This window comes from Lagenorhynchus albirostris, chromosome 8 (assembly GCF_949774975.1).
Source record: "Lagenorhynchus albirostris chromosome 8, mLagAlb1.1, whole genome shotgun sequence".
NCBI classification, from domain to species: domain Eukaryota; kingdom Metazoa; phylum Chordata; class Mammalia; order Artiodactyla; family Delphinidae; genus Lagenorhynchus; species Lagenorhynchus albirostris.
The window spans coordinates 86434697-86451354 of NC_083102.1; the positions used below are offsets into that span (position 1 = coordinate 86434697).

At 40.4% G+C, this 16658-nt stretch overlaps 1 protein-coding gene across 2 annotated transcripts in view; it reads right to left on the reverse strand.

The window, feature by feature from the left end:
- RELN (reelin) overlaps positions 1–16658 on the reverse strand; it is a 516315-nt gene that overhangs the window by 90222 nt on the left and 409435 nt on the right. For both annotated transcript variants that reach the window (XM_060157241.1, XM_060157242.1), the window contains exons 28-31: positions 13296–13528; positions 5535–5692; positions 3902–4109; positions 2147–2223 (exon numbers count right to left, since the gene is read on the reverse strand). In XM_060157241.1, the coding sequence (XP_060013224.1) occupies positions 2147–2223; positions 3902–4109; positions 5535–5692; positions 13296–13528 (676 nt within the window). The remainder of the gene's footprint in view (positions 1–2146; positions 2224–3901; positions 4110–5534; positions 5693–13295; positions 13529–16658) is intronic.

A 16658-nucleotide genomic window follows, 5' to 3' on the forward strand; every position in this document is an offset into this window, starting at 1 on the left:
ATGTCTTGGGACAGGACCCCATCTACCTTTGCATCCCTCAAAGCTCCTGTCTCTGTGTGGGCGGAGAATGTGCTCTAGAAATACTCCTTTGCTTTGAACTACATATTGTTTCTGCAGGGTGATCCTGTAAAAACTTAAATCAGGTTACGTCACTACCTGACCTAAAAGCCTCCAATTGGTTTCCCTGACGACAGTGGATTCCGACCCCACCTCCCTACCACTGACCAGCAAGGTCCTGCCTGACTGGGCCCCTGCCCCTCACCCCCAAGCACTCCTCGACCTTCACATGCCCCAGGCCACCTGGCTTTCTTTCTGTTCCTCCAATACCACAATTCTTTTCCACCTCGTGGCCTTTGCTGTTTCTTCTGACTGGAAAACTTCCCCTGAGCTCCTCCTGCGCTGGCTCCTTTTCACCCTTTAGATTTCAATTTAAATGTCACTTCCTCAGTGAGGGCCCTCCCAGACCATTCTATCGAAATCTGCATCTGCCCCTGCATAAGTTTACTTTCCATCTCATCAGCTTATTTATTTCTGTCTAGCCCATCAATCTAACATCTTGCTTATTTCTTTTCGTTACTGTTGATTTTCTGACTCCTCTTACTAGAATGTAAGTTCCCTTAAGGGCAGGGCTTCTGTCTGCTATGCTCATCATTGCCCCACTAGTTCTTCCCATCCTGGCATGTGGTAGTCTGCATGTTTTGTCCCCTTTACCACACACTCTCTTTCCTTCTGCCACGTGGCTGGCAACATCCAGAAGCTCCCCAGCAGCTGTTTCATTATCCTGGGTGCTGGAATGAGGACCTCAGATGACCCATGAGGAAAATGCAGCACAAAGGACAAATCCTTTTTGTTTTAACCCACAGAGATTTAGAGGGTTGTTTGTTATTGCAGCATAACCTAGCTCATCATGACTGATGCATCCGTCTTTCAGTGACACTGTATCGGTGCCACCTAGAACTGTGTCTAGCTTAGAGCAGATTCTTAATAAATGTTTGTCAAGAGATTAGGAAATGCAAAATAGTCTATATAAGTTTCTAGACTGCTGCTTCAGTAAACAGATTATCTGGATAATTACTAGACTAAAAGTACTGAGATACTTAGAAAAAGTCATGGAAGCTTTCAGTGATGATATGGCCAAGGACATTTAGAATTGATGAACAGAGCTATTGGTAGCTCTATTGACTAACAGGTACTATAGTGTTTAAGCCAATATGTTTTACATAGTCATGCCTGAGAGAATAACAAACTTAGAAGCTGCAAAATTCTTCATATACTATTTACGAGGTCAATGTTTGGAGGAAAACCTATCTGAGAAGCTCATGGATTTTGTACCAGGAACCAACTCATATGCGGGGTCCCTTAAGGAATCCGTCATATCTGTAGAGCAACTGAAGGCCATCTATGTATGTTTCAAGCCTTATGAATTTCTTTCAGCACTGAATCATGGAGGCAGAAGATGGTATGGATGCCTAGAGAGAGGAGAGTTCTGGGCAAGGAGAGAGGCAGTGTGCATGGTGGTTAAGGCATAGGCTCTAGAGCCAGCATGAGTGGTTTGACTCCCTGCTTATCTACTTACTGACTGAATGATCTTGGGTAAGTTACTTGACCTCTCTGTGCCTTAGCTTCTACATGTGTAAAATAGGACAAATAATAGTACCTATGGCAAAGAGGTATGGGGAGGATTAAATGCATTAACAGATAAAACACTTGGTACAGTGCCTTGCATATAGTAGGTACTCAGTAAAAGTTCATGTTTATTACTACAAGAACTGCTCCTTCCACCAAAGGATTCTAGTACCCTCAGGATGCTTACGGGCGGGAAGCAGAGTATGATCCGCATTCAGCAATACCCTATGCAAACAAGTTCCTAGACCTAAACCGTGCTGAATGTAAGTCTCTGCAATTTCGTTTCCTCCCGTGTAAAGTTATAAAGGAACAGGTTTCCCTGTTTACAGGCTTAAGGATCTGGATGAGGAATCTTAGAGACCAAGGCTCTATGTAGTTACCCACTCACTGATAGAGGAGAGAAGAGAAGGAATGATCTAAGGTAGTGTATCAGTTTACAAAATCCCGGCCAAACTTTGGGAGGAGAAAGAACTAATTTGCTAGTAGTAACTGTAATTTCTATGGAAATATAGCAGCTTACCTTCATTTCTAGCTCGTGGTTTGATGCAGGTAATTCCTGAAGTTTTGCTTCCAATTTGTATATAAAACTGAACGAGTCTGGGGGAAAAAATCCCAAAACACTTCAGTTTACTTACAAATAGATGAGCTCAGAAGAGATTTAGCCCTTTGTATTTTGACACATTAAAAAGTAAAACTCCTATAATTCTTAGGTACTACTTTTAAATTCGAAGGGCATATGACAAACAGAAACTACAAAGATTATATAGTAAGTTAATTCTGTAACCATTTGAAAAAGTTAATTAATATGACCATTAATTTTATTCTGGAATAATTACTGAAACAAAAGGAAACAGTTTAATTCCACTTCATTGTGACAGTCTGATATGATTTAATGAAATCACTGAAATGGGAATTCCTTTAAATTGAGATGATACTATCCTTGGAAACTCAGGAGGAAAAATCTAACATTAAAAAGTTGAATGCTGGGACCTCCCTGGTGGTGCAGTGGTTAAGAATCTGCCTGCCAATGCAGGGGACACGGGTTCAATCCCTGGTCCAGGAAGATCCCACATGCTGCGGAGCAACTAAGTCTGTGCGCCACAACTACTGAGCCTGCGCTCTACAGCCCGCGAGGCACAAGTACTGAGCCCGCGTGCCACAACTACTGAAGCCCGCGCGCCCTAGAGCCCAGGTGCCGCAAATACTGAGCCCACGCGCCGCAACTACTGAAGCCCGCGTGCTCTAGGGCCCACGTGCCACAACTACTGAGCCTGCGTGCTGCTACTACTGAAGCCCGTGTGCATACAGCCCGTGTTCCGCAACAAGAGAAGCCACCACAGTGAGAAGCCCGCGCACCGCAACGAAGAGTAGCCCCTGCTCGCCACAACTAGAGAAAGCCTGCACACAGCAACGAAGACCCAATGTAGCCAACAACAACAAAAATTGTTAAAAAAAAAAAAAAAGTTGAATGCTGTATTTGTTTAGGGCCAGATAGTTACCTGTATTACTGATTTAGACTCAGATGGTTTAATTTTTCACAACTGACACTCACTCAGTGTGATGTAAACCATGCCTCAGCCCACAGTAAACCAACCTACATGGCAGGCACACCTCTGTGACAAGGACTCAGAAGGAAGGGAAAGAGATCGAAGGCAGAAAAACTATGACACAGAACCCCAGATTTTAGTGAGAAGAAGGTCTAAAAGTTTCAAACATTTCTTTGGTTTCCTTTCTTCCAATTCTAAAATAGTTTGACTAAAAATAAAAACGCACAGTTTTATTTTAGGTGTGCTACTATTTCATTTGCCCTTAAAACTAAGCATTTATTTATTTTACCAGTAGGTGTCAGTGTAGGTATTTTAAATTTCTGGAACAGTTTTCAATAAGTGAATACAAATAAACTTAGATAAATGGGGGTCATGACATTTTTGGACACAGAATTTAAAGTTGAAAAAAATTCTTTGTTTCTCCTGGCATATATTAAAATTAATACCAAATAGTTTTCATAATAACACAGAACTTTAGAAAACCAAGCTGACATATATTAGACACACAGGCCTTGGTGATGACTGTACGCTGATTAATGAATTGGAGTATAAGTTTTGCAGAAACTGCCTATTTTATTATAAAGTTATGCTTTATTTTTATATATCAGAATCTATATAGAGAAACATTACTATGTAAACCCTCAATAACAGAACAGAGTGTTGTAGGTTAGAACACATGGCACGGTAAGTACTATGTTCATGGAGAAGTATACCAATTAACTATTCACCTGATATTCCTGGTGTCCAGAGGGATGGTCCTTGCTTCCCTTTTTCCGGGGCCACTGAAGTACAGAGACTTGCCATCGTTAAGTGTTCCACAGCCCGTTCCAATCTGGCCTCCGGTTATCTTGTACCACAACGGGCTGAGCTTCCCCTCAAACCTATCGAACATCTCACTGTGGTTAGGGACAACAGACACACAGGTTCCTTGTGTGGCTTCCGAGAAAAGAAATACACAGGAGAGAGGTTTTGTTAAAATCATGAGACATTGGAAGTTACATTCAGTGCATGGGCAAAAGAAGCATTGCCACAGGTGTTAGGGGAAAGAAACCACATCAAAATCTGAATCTCCCAATCATCTGTCTGAAATACAGCCATCACTTCTAACATCAAAAACACTATTCTGCTCCTATAATTTTAATTTTTTTTTAACATCTTTATTGGAGTATAATTGCTTTACAATGGTATGTTAGCTTCAGCTTCACAACAAAATGAATCAGTTATATACATACATATATTCCCATATCTCTTCCTGCTTGCGTCTCCCTCCCTCCCACCCTCCCTATCCCACCCCTCCAGGCGGTCACAAAGCACGGAGCTGATCTCCCTGTGCTATGCGGCTGCTTCCCACTAGCTACTTACAGAGAGACATCAGGAACCACACATTTCCATGATTCTTGTTACTCAGAGGATTTGTGTAAACTGAGAAATAGATTTTGTCCACAACAAAATTGGTTCATTTGTTCTTTGTATTAGTGGATCAATAAGGGGAGTTAATCCCAGATTTAAAAGAAACACCCTGAAACCACGAGTGACAGCACTCTCTACAGAAGGCCTGCAACAACATATGTTTGTCTTTGGTCACGCACCAGATGAAGGGCAGAGCACTGAAAAGCTGGGAAGGATCCTTTGAAGTTCCCTCCAGGAAAAATTCTATAAAAAGATTTCGGAGCTTATAATATTTTCTCCAATTTTACTCTTTAATCTCAGCTTCCTTTTTATTTTGCTTGTAGCAACACCCAAGGGTGACTGTGGTCAGAAAATACTTCTCTTGTAAAGTTCTCTTTTGGCAGTCTTGGGTTTATCATTTCATAAGTTGATTTTTACTTTAAATGTATACAATTACATTTTGTATAAAAGCAATGTAAAAAGCACAGGCAGCCAAGTGGTTAAGAGCTCGGCTGCCAGGGTTTGAAGCCCAGCTCCAGCAGCTCCTAGCTTTGTGACCTTGGGAGAGTTACTATACCTCTCTGTGTCTCAGTTTCCTCAAGTGTAAACACGGACAATAACAGTACTACACTATAGGGTTATTTATTGCTAGAATTAAATGAGGTGAAATAAAAACACCTACTATAGTGCCTGGCATGAAGTACGGACTCAAGCGATGTTAATTATTTTTACTATTAATAATAAATAAATATACTTTAGGAATGAAATTTGTGTTGTCATGCGTTTCCTTCTTAGGCAGTTCAAAACTACAAAATATCTCAGCACCTCATTTGCCTGGGTTACAAATTCCTACAATTAGGACTTAAAGAAGAATAAACTCAGAATCTATTTCCTTGGAAGAAGTGACATGAAATATAGTAACTAGAGACGAATATTTTACAAACAAATCATCAGACATGTCTGCAGCCTTACCGGTATACCCCAGGTCGCAGAAACACACCCCTGAAACGCAGTCCCCATGGCCACTGCAGTAACTGGGACAAGGCTCTGATATGTACACGCCATCCAAACCAAAGGGAGGCACATTCTTCTGTGAGCTGCTCTCTTGGATCCATCGGAATCTGGTCTTACTGTTGGGAAAAACAGCACAGGTGTTTCTTGTACCAGTATCTCATAGCAAAGCACTGAAATACAGAACGTTTCAGAAAAACTCAAGAGAGATTTAATATTTATTTGGAAGTCACATTCACTTGATTGGTCACTTCACCTTCATACGGTGTTTCTCAGATCTTTCTCAAAACTTCTTGATTTTTTTCTTCAGCATAAATATTTCAATATCAGGAAAATCAGATAAAGAAGATTCTGATGGCCAGAAACATATTATATAGGTTTTTGCTTGTACATTTTAAGAGGCTATTTGGGAATCTTTGAAACCATCAAACAGAATGGTCTTTGTTAGGACAAATGAGAGGACTCTGGCTATTTGCCATTCTCATGATTCCGGGAGGACAGAGTCCAGTTCATACTGACAGCTCTATTCCCACCTGTTGCCTCTTCTTCTTACCTTCAAATCTCCAAGATGCTCATTCTATAAACTCTTAGCAACCAGCTGGGCTGCCAATGAACACTGGTAACTGCCAACAAACAAAAGAGGGACCTGGTCCCAGTGCTTCAAAACCCTGGAACACCAGTGGCCTGGGCTACTGCCCAGTCCTATTTTCCCCACAACAGTTGTGAGGTTGCCAAACTAAAACTTGTCCCAGTTGCTTTCTAACCTTTCCAATCCCTTCAACACATCTCTTTTCTTTTCAAATATATGGAAATCCACACACATCTATAATTTCATACCAAGAAAACACCTCTTCCTTCTCAGTTCTACTAACATTAAAGAGGGAAGATGGATTAGGTTATCTGGATACCAGTTAATTCTGCTGCCAATATTTATAGACTTTTGAGTGAATTCAGTTTCTTAGTAAACAAGAATAAAAAATCTTAAAGATTAATGAAGATTGTCAAAGATAACTGTAGACAAAGGTTCCTTTTCCCCTCTATTATTGTGAAAATAATACAGCAGTATCAGAATGCATTTCTTTCTGGCTCTTCAAATAGCTTTGGTAATTTGGCAACACTGAATCATAACCCTGGCTTTTTTTCATTATTTTAAGTTACCTACTTTTAGCAAATTTGCAAATGTAACTAACGATGTTGTTTTCTAGGTTTTAACTAATGCAAGTCTTAACACATTCTTCATTGTGTCAAGAGGAAGGTGAACACATCTTTTATTTACTTTGGAAATAATTCAAAATATATTGGTCTTATTTTTTAAGGCAAAAAGACAATTGAATTGAAGATTAGAAAAACAGAGCAAAAACAGAAAGGAAAAGAAAAAACTCATGGGCTTTGGGAAAATTCCTCCCAATAAAGTTGTAACATTATTTAGCCTGTGAAGATATTTTTCCTTTCAAAGGAAATAAATGGAATTGATGAACAGCATCTTTTGCCAATTGCTCATAAGAAAATGGTAAGCCCTCTATGCCCCTTCCAGAAGATAAGCTGCATATCTATGATAAAAGAGGAAAACATACCAATTCCCTGATAGAAGTCTTCTTTAATTAGAAGTCATACTTGCCTTTTCTTTTACGTTTCTATAATATAAATAGAACCCAGAGAAACATGGATCTATGATTTCTGCCACATGGAAAGTGAAAAAAGGGGTAAGAATAATTTCTTTTCTTCACCTAGGCTCTCTCACCTGGGCAAGATGAGGGCATCTCTCTATCAACTGTTCTGTTTCATGGAAGAAGCAAGTTCAGACTGAGCCCCAGAAGCATTCAGAAAGTTGAAGAATCCCAACTGTAGGTAGAATTCTAGAAGCTTTGGTAATTCGATAGGGAGAGAAGGGTAAGTAAAGCCCTTTGACTCATCTCTGATTCTTGGGGTCCTGTAGTTGTCATTATAAAAATAAAATAATCAAGGTCTGGTCTGGCCAGAGAGATGAAGCACCCTTGTTTGTAGATTCTAAGGCTGCTATAGACCCAAGAAACAGAGTAGGCTGTTAGATACTTGAGAAGGCAAAAGACTTCAGGAGCTCAGTATTAAGGCATCCATGTTTAAATAAAGTTTTAAAAAAGCAAAATGACTAATCATTTGATTAATAGGGTGTCCAGGACATGGTGAATTATAGCTGAGAGTCCTAGCTGGAAGCCCATATTTCAGAGTGAAAGGGCAAGAGATGGCACCTTTTCCTTCTTTTCATCTTTGTTAGTTGGCTTTTAGTTGGAAGGTACAAATCAAAGCAACAAAGATTTCACTGATCATGACATAAGCAAGCTTTGCTTTATCTCCATTTCTCCAAGTTATGCCTGGTTCCTGATGCCTACTGCTTTTCTGTTCTCTTAGGAGCACAAGCTTGGAAATGAGCACAAGTAATTTAGCAACCTTAGGGCTGCCTGAAGAAGAGGAAGAACTAGTAAGGAATTTACAGAAAAACATAATCATAGACCATCGGAAGAAGGGAGGAAATAAGTAGGCCGAAGTTAGCTAATAGCATGTCTAGATTCCACATAGTTAATCTTTTTTTTTTTTAAATAGAGGAGATGTAGCTTTAAAATGATTAATATTATGAATGTGTGTGCACATGTGTACATGTGCTATTCATATCTTTTCAAGGAGACACAGCAGAATGCAGAACAATGATTTCTTGCTGAGCAGCACTGAATTTATTTTGGAAAACATTTTAGAAAGGGAGGTGTCTTCAATTAGCTAATCACCTGTTGCTGGTCCTTATTCTTCATTCAACCAGCATTTACAAGTGCCTATAACATGCCAGGCGGTGCCAGGGCTGGGCACATGATGGAGAGCAGAATTCCTGCATGGTTCCTACCTTTACGATGCCCACAGTCAAATGAGAAGACACATTTAATCAAACCCCTGCACAAAGAAATGTAAACGTGCAACTCTGATAACTATCACCATTAAGAAGGACATAGAGCCAGGAGAGCATGAGTCTTAGAGGTCTTTGACCTGACAGTCAGGAAACTCTGGGAAGGTGTTATAGGACGTGATGATTGAGGAAAAGACAGAATTTAATCTTATGTAATTTAACTAGAAATAAACCAGAGTGCAATTCGACTATTCATATCGTTGAACAAAACTTCCCCTTTGCCCTGCATGTTCTAGATAAGGAAGAAATAAAAGGTAAGACTCTCTCTTTGTTCTCTTCCCCAACTGCCACCTTTGTTCAAAGGATGCCTGAGTGACCAGGAGAACCAGTTTCTACCCCTCTCCCTTCCACCCCCACACTTCAGAGGGGTGTTGCATCTGTCTCTCAAACCAGGAAGGTGCATGTGCACCTGCTTGTCCTGTGATAGGTGGTGGTGGAGGAGACATTCTGCAGCATAGTAAGCAACGGTGTTTCTAGCCCTTTCCAGAGACATCGACTTCTTGCATTCTGCACAGGGAGCCTAGAGCAAGCTGAGGGGGATGCTGTGTGGTTGGGGAGACAGTCAGGAGGGACGTACCAGCACATATTTACCACCACCAGTGTCTCTCCTCTGTAGGCAAGAACCAAGAGACTTAACATGAGCACAAACTGCTCCTTTGAGAAAATCAGCTTCGAAATATTCGTCAAAGAGCAATGTTTTAGTAACTATTACAAGCATGTTGCCTTGTGGCAAAATAGGTCCAAACTTTAACAATTTTCACACTTAGAATTCTCAGCTTTCCAACACTGCATTTGGAGATATCTGAGTTTAACATATTGCAGAAGAAACAACAACAGCTCATTTACTTGGGTTGAAGTAGAAACATATTTACTATTCTGTAGCAGAGAGCTCTCCATCACAAATGCCATCCACCAGCAAGCTGGACGGTATTCAAATGAACCACGAAGCCAGATGCTAATGAACAAGATTTCTTCTTCCAAAAGCTGAGGTCCAAGAAAATATTGATAAATTGGGAGCCTCAAAATTTTGGCTCACTTTGTGATGTTAAGGACAACCTTTTTTTATTTCTCAGATGTGGCTTTACCAAGCGGGTGTTTCCACTCAGCGTCAAACAAACTGCAGTTTCAGATTCAACTTTGTATTATCTGGCTCTGGAGTATTGCACCAGAGGTGTGTTCCTTGGTTCCTGATTCTATTGGCTACTTTCACAGTGATGTCTTCCAGCATCCTGGTCTCCTAGTCACTGCAGCAAAGATGCAGCCCTTGGTGCACTCCAGCGTCATGGCATGCTGCACTTGTCTATTTGGAAGAGATGTGGTTGGGCCACAGTTTCAGAAAAGCATGGGGAAGAGGCAGGCAGTGGTGGAGTAGAGAATTACAAGGGCTGTACTTTACATACCTAGCTTGAAATGGGCAGAAAGCAGGATGAAAGGGCTATTTAGCTGCAAACACAGATATATTCTTATGGACAGATGTCTCAGAGGATGAAGCCTAGAGGGTAGAACCAACAGCTGAGAAGAACAACAGATTAGGGAGCCACTCATAGGGAGCAGAATTATCTCAATCAAGGAAACTTTCTTATCCTGGACATTTCTCCTGGAGGAGGGAACCCTAGTAACAACAATCTTGCTAGCTTTCAGAATCCCTATGAGCCAGTGGTTGCTATGTGATTCCCATTCTTTTCTCTTTTTTTGAGTTGGGGTGTCTATTGTGTTTATCTTGTCATTGTCTCACTGTTGTATGTTGGGTAATGGGTGGGGTGGATAACTTGTTTCTTTAGGTCATAGGTCAATAGGTCAAGAGAAGCCATATCCAGGGAACTCTGACTTGATAGAAATCATGAAATCAGTGACTTAGTACCTGATGCTGTGATGAGATGAGCGTTTGGGGGTTTTGGGAGGAAAGTGAGTACATCTGCCTGGGGGAGACATGTGAGCCATTAGGGCTAGGACAAAATATGGTAGGTTGTTACAATAATGACCCCCAATGGATCATACTAAATCTTCTTCTACAAGACTTCCCTGTACTTCTTATCAAAAAGGGGAGTCTGCTTTCTCACCCTCTGAATCTGGACTAGCCTTGTGACTTGCTTTGACCACTAGGATGTGGCAAAGAAGACAGGGTCCTGCAGCTTCTACTTTTGTTCTCTTGGAACCACCTAACTGTGGAAACTGTTATGAATACTGGGACGGATACTGGGATGAGGACCACTTAGAGAGAAAAGTCCTACTAATCCCAGACACTAATCAATCTACCAATTGAATGCAGCTACATTATAAAGCTTAGGAGAGACCAGCAGAAGAAACACCCAGCCAATTCCATAAAACCATGAGAAATAATAAACCACTGTTGTCTTAAGCCACTAAGTTTTGGAGAGGGATGTTGCATAGCAATAGGTAACTGTACAAATATTATCCTAGGCTGTACTGAGGAATATGAAAAAGGAATAAAGATGATTTTTAAAAAGTAATGCGTCTACGCATTCCTGATCTTTTTGCCTTCCACTGGTTAAGAGATGACATGGTCTGGAATAGCTGCCTTGGATCCAGAGATAGAAGTTGTGTGTTCAGAATGGCAGAGACACCCTGTAAACTCTGAAGTCCTCACCTGTGGACCATTATGCAAGAAAGAATGGATTTCTAACTTGTTTAAGTCTCGTTAAGCATTTGTATTTGTTACTCTGTTATAGTAGCTGGGCCTGTATCCTAACTAAAGCAGAATGCAAGTCAAATTATTAAATTTCACTAAAGAAGGTCAACTCATCAACTCTGCCACATACACATCAAATCATTTGAGTCCCTCTTTGATACATAACGAAGTACACTGGCATGTAAAGACAAAAAAATTCCTTATAAGTTGACTTGGATCCACTGACTGATAAACCATTTCTTGGAACAGCTGGCATTAAACATTATGTTCCAAAGTTTAGTAGATTGCCACACAAACTTATACATCCTGACCATACTTCTTACCCATTTGGGAAGTCTGTGTACCAAAGTCTAAGGTGTAATTTTTGGAGGTATGCACATCTAAGTACTGAGGGAGGCAGATGAACACAAGCAGCATATCCAGCTAGATGCAAATTTGGTCATCAACTAGGTGAAAGATTATAGACAGAATGGTCTCTACAAACATCAGAAGTAAGCCACTCCTATAGATTTTCTAGCTTTTATCACTGTATCAGTCAGGATGAGATAGGTTGCCAGGGTAACACGCAGCCCCTAATCTCAGCGGCTTAACCCAACAAAAGTTTATTTTTTGCTTATGCTATAATGTCCAGTATAGGTTGTAAGAAAGGCTGTTGATTGTAGACACTCAAGGACCCAGACTGATGTAAGCTTCATCTCAAAAGAGGCTTTCATGAAGCAGAGAAGATAGCAAAATGCACATGAACTCTGAAAGTCATATGTTTAATTTCCACTCACATTTCATTAGGCAATGCCAAACTTTATTTTTTATATAAATTTATTCATTTATCTATTTATTTATTTATTTTTGATTGCACTGGGCCTTTGTTGCTGTGTGCGGGCTTTTTCTCTGGTTGTGGCGAGCGGCGGCTACTCTTCGTTGCGATGCGCAGGCTTCTCATCGCGGTGGCTTCCCTTGTTGAGGAGTACGGGCTCTAGGCGCACAGGCTTCAGTAGCTGCGGCACACAGGCTCAGTAGTTGTGGCTCGTGGGCTTAGTTGCTCCATGGCATGTGGGATCTTTCCAGACCAGGGCTCAAACCCGTGTCCCCTGCATTGGCAGGTGGATTCTTAACTACTGCGCCACCAAGGAAGTCCTGGCAATGCCAAACTTTAAAGGGTGTGGGGAAAGTATAATCCTATCATATTCCAGGAAGGAAGTAAGCTGGAAATATTGATGAATGGCACTAATGAGTATCTCAACCATATATTAATTTACATCACCAGCAGTGCCAGTAGTCTTCTTATACCATCTCAGCTCTGCACAGAAATGCTTTGACTGAGGCACAATTGAATGTTATGTTCTAGGATTCAATTAAGAAGTGTCTACTTGAAGAATGCTTCATCTTTTGAAAAACTATAGAGTTAAAACACTGATTTTCATGTTACCTACTCTACCTGACACAAAGATACATATACGTACTATAAAGGTATTCTAGAATACTGAGTGTAGAAATATATGATATATATATCTGATATATATTGTCAGAATATATGTATTTTCTTTCTTTTTACCCAACAATGAGAACCAAATGACCCTATCCCCTGACCTCCCACACTATGTCCTAGCTGCCAGGAAGCTAAGAGTTAAATTTGTTGCCCTATTACTGAAACTAATTTGCTTCAAGTTCTTGATCCATTTATCTTATTCTTCTGTCAATTGATTTTAAATCTTTTTCCCTATTGTTTTAATTATTTACCTTAATGGTCATTTAAAGGGATCTTTTATATTGTAAGATATCTCAAATTGTCTATTTAAGGAGGCATTACATTATCACAAATCTCTATATAGTGAAAGTCTGATACGATAATGCCTTATAACTCCCTTAGCTTTTAAACATCTTTTGTTCAGGGCTGTAATCCAGTGCCCAGAACAGAACTTGGCACAGGTAGGTGGCTCAATAAATATTTGTTGAATGAATGAATGGATGAGCGAGCGAGTGAACTTTTTCACAAGTATGAGCGTCATTTCCTCAAGAGTCCTTACAGCTAGAGTTTATGAATTCTCTTAGGTTATTGAGATAAATGAGATGAAGATACTGAGATAAATATATGCTCCTCAGAAATGGCAACTATGGCACATAATAAGAATGGTCACTTTACCTGGATGCAAGAGACCTTGGAATAACAATGGTGATTCTCGTCCATTCTTCAAAGTCCCCTGTGTGATACAGGGTGGGCTCACTCAGTTCTCTGGAGTTTCCTTCACATCCTTTGCCTGCAGAAGCTGGGTAACAGCCTTCTTTCACCAGAAACCAGGACATCCCAGCATCGTGAGAGTACTGAAGAAGAACTGGGGCAGTGCTGCTGAATTGATTGGCACACCCAATGTTTAGCTGTTAAAAGGAAAGACAAAATTATACAAGCTTTTGGTTTCAAGTCATCATTTAACAAATTAGGTGCTACAGCCATCAGGGCTCTTTCTACTGAGTTTACACTAAATTTACAATGATAAGACACGGGCAACTCAATTCCAACCAAGACCCTTTCAAAGGTTCTGGAAATCTCTGTATAGGCAAGCAATAGGGGATTTTCAATAGAAAGCGGGACCAGTTGCCCATTTTGTGGATTTCTTGAGATTATAGAAGGGAAGAGAGAAGCACAGATGGGACTGGAGTCTTGGACAAAAGATAAGAAGCCAAGAAACTGCTTTTTTTTGCTTTCCCAGACAGAGGGTATAAACAGAGGGAAGCAGACGATAAAGGGCTGTCCTCTTCAGAACATGAAGGTTACTGAAGCTGTCCTCTGCTTTCAGTGGAACAAGCAATTTTACTCTGGTTTCTTACAAAAGCTCAGTAAGAAATCATTCTCAGCTTAGATGAAAGAGCTAAGTTCTTGTCACAGCATCAAATAAGCAACATAATCCAGAAATAAAACTATTACTCTTCTGTGTACTTGTGTAGATGATTGTCATCACAGGATTAACAATATTAAAAAAAAATTGTAAAAACATGCAACCTAAATCCCAATGCCCTAGCACAACCATTTTTATTCTTGTTTTCTCTTCTAAACTTTATAAAGAAGCATATCAATACCCAGAAGTAGTATTACTGAATCAAAATGCAGAAACACTTTGAATTTCCTATTTATATGTGTTAATTTTTAATCACCTGGGTTCAAATGAATCAGTTTGACACAGTGCTCAATATTATTATAATTTTAGACAGTTTCTTTCTAAATTAATAAATATATAAATGATTGTATTACTGTTTTAGTTTATATATATATATATATTTTTTTTTTTTTTCTTTCTTTTTTTGCGGTACACGGGCCTCTCACTGCTGTGGCCTCTCCTGTTGCAGAGCACAGGCTCTGGACGCGCAGGCTCAGCGGCCATGGCTCACGGGCCTAGCCACTCCACGGCATGTGGGATCTTCCCGGACTGGGGCACGAACCCGTGTCCCCTGCATCGGCAGGCGGACTCTCAACCACTGCGCCACCAGGGAAGCCCCTAGTTTATATTTTTTGATAATTGTAAATGTCAGACTCTTTTCCTGGTATTTAATTACATGCTATCTTATATAAATGATCTGTTCATATCTTATTTCATTTGTTGGTTGGTGCCACCATAGAATTTTATTGTAAAGACTTTACAACTAAGAATAGTCCAATTTTATAGAAAAAAATTGAAGAACTCAAAAGAACATAATCATGACCAAAAAATAAAGGACACAGGAAAGGTAGGTCCATAGGCAAATAACATTGGGTCAGAGTTCAAGGGCCAACCAACTCATCTTTGTGACTATAAGGTAGCTTGAGCCAGTCTTTCAAAAAAAGGAAGACTCCATATTTTCCTTAATTCCATGCTCAGAGCTAGAAAGCATCTCTCAGAAGGATTTAAAAATGTGGCTAATGGCAATTTTATTGTGATTCATTTCTCCAAGTTTACATGGTTAAATGTCAAGAAAATAAATAAAGACTTGACCCTCTCAGATGCCTGATTACCTTTTGTAACACAAACCCTTTCATTATATTACCAGTTAGTAAGCACAGCCTTCGGTTGGCACGTGGTGACAGCATTCACACTGGGCACACAGAGTTATTTAGCTTTTCGTCTTAGACTTATTATCACTGCCACTGTTTCTAAAGTAAGCAAGTCGATGGAACTTTCAGTTCTGTGACATCTTTGTGATTTTTTTTTTTAATCGACCTGCCTCTTAACTGTTGATGTCTTCTAGAATGCAGTTCTTGGCTTTCTTATCTTTTTACTTCATACATGCGTCCTAATCTCATTCACAATCATAATTTCAGATTCCTTCTGAATCCCTATGACTCCCAGATATGGTCGCTCTCAGGTTCTCTGCACAATGTACATAACTACTTCCTGTACATCTGCCCTTCAGCAATCCACAGGCATCCCTAAATCCTATATTTGCAATTTCAGTGACTGGAGGCAGAAATGTGGGAGTCATTCTAGAATCCATTTTATCACCCAATAGGTCACCCAAACCTGTAGACTACACACCTTTAACATCTTTCAGACCCATCCATTTATCTTATAATCCCAGACTTTGCCTTAAGCTGGCCTCCTCATTTCTTACTTTGATGACTGCTCTAGCATCCTCACTTTACTCAACATATGCCCGACAATCTGAGTACTTCTCTCTGCCTCCTCTGCTATCCCACAGGTCCAAGTTCCCATCATCTATTATTGGGATCACCACAATAGTTGCCCAGCCAGTTGCCTTTGACTCTGCCAGTGTACTCGCAACACAGTCACCGGAGTGATTCTTTTTTATTTTTTTTGCGGTACACAGGCCTCTCACTGTTGTGGCCTCTCCCGTTGCGGAGCACAAGTTCCGGACGCGCAGGCTCAGCGGCCATGGCTCACGGGCCCAGCCGCTCCACGGCATGTGGGATCTTCCTGGACCAGGGCACGAACCCGTGTCCCCTGCATCGGCAGGCGGACTCTCAACCACTGCGCCACCAGGGAAGCCCCGGAGTGATTCTTTAAAAGCCTAAGTCAGAGTATGTCACTCTTCTGCTAGCCATTTTATTTAGAGCAGAAGTCAAAGTCTGACCTTATTTTTTTCTACCTGTCTCCCCTTCCTCACTTTGCTCTAGTCACAGTGGCATCCTTCTGGTTTCTTGAACTTTTCCAAGCACACTCCTACTTCAAGGCTTTTGTCCTTTTTGTTCTCTGTGCCTGGAGTGCTCGCTGCATGACTCCCTCCTTCACTTTTCACAGGTCTCAGATTAAAACTTATTTTATTAGTGAGGCTAACTTGACAACCTTTTACAAAATAGTAATTATCCTACACCACCCTAGTCAAACTCTCTATTCCTAGTTATTCTCATAGCCTAGAACTGAGCCCAGAACATAGTAGATGCTTTACAAATATTTGCTGAATAAATGAATGAATGTACTTGTTGATTCCAGTTTCCCCTCCTGTTAAGTCAACAGAATGATCTTTCTAAAACACAGGTCTGATTTTTACATTCAATGTATTAAACATCTTCCATGAC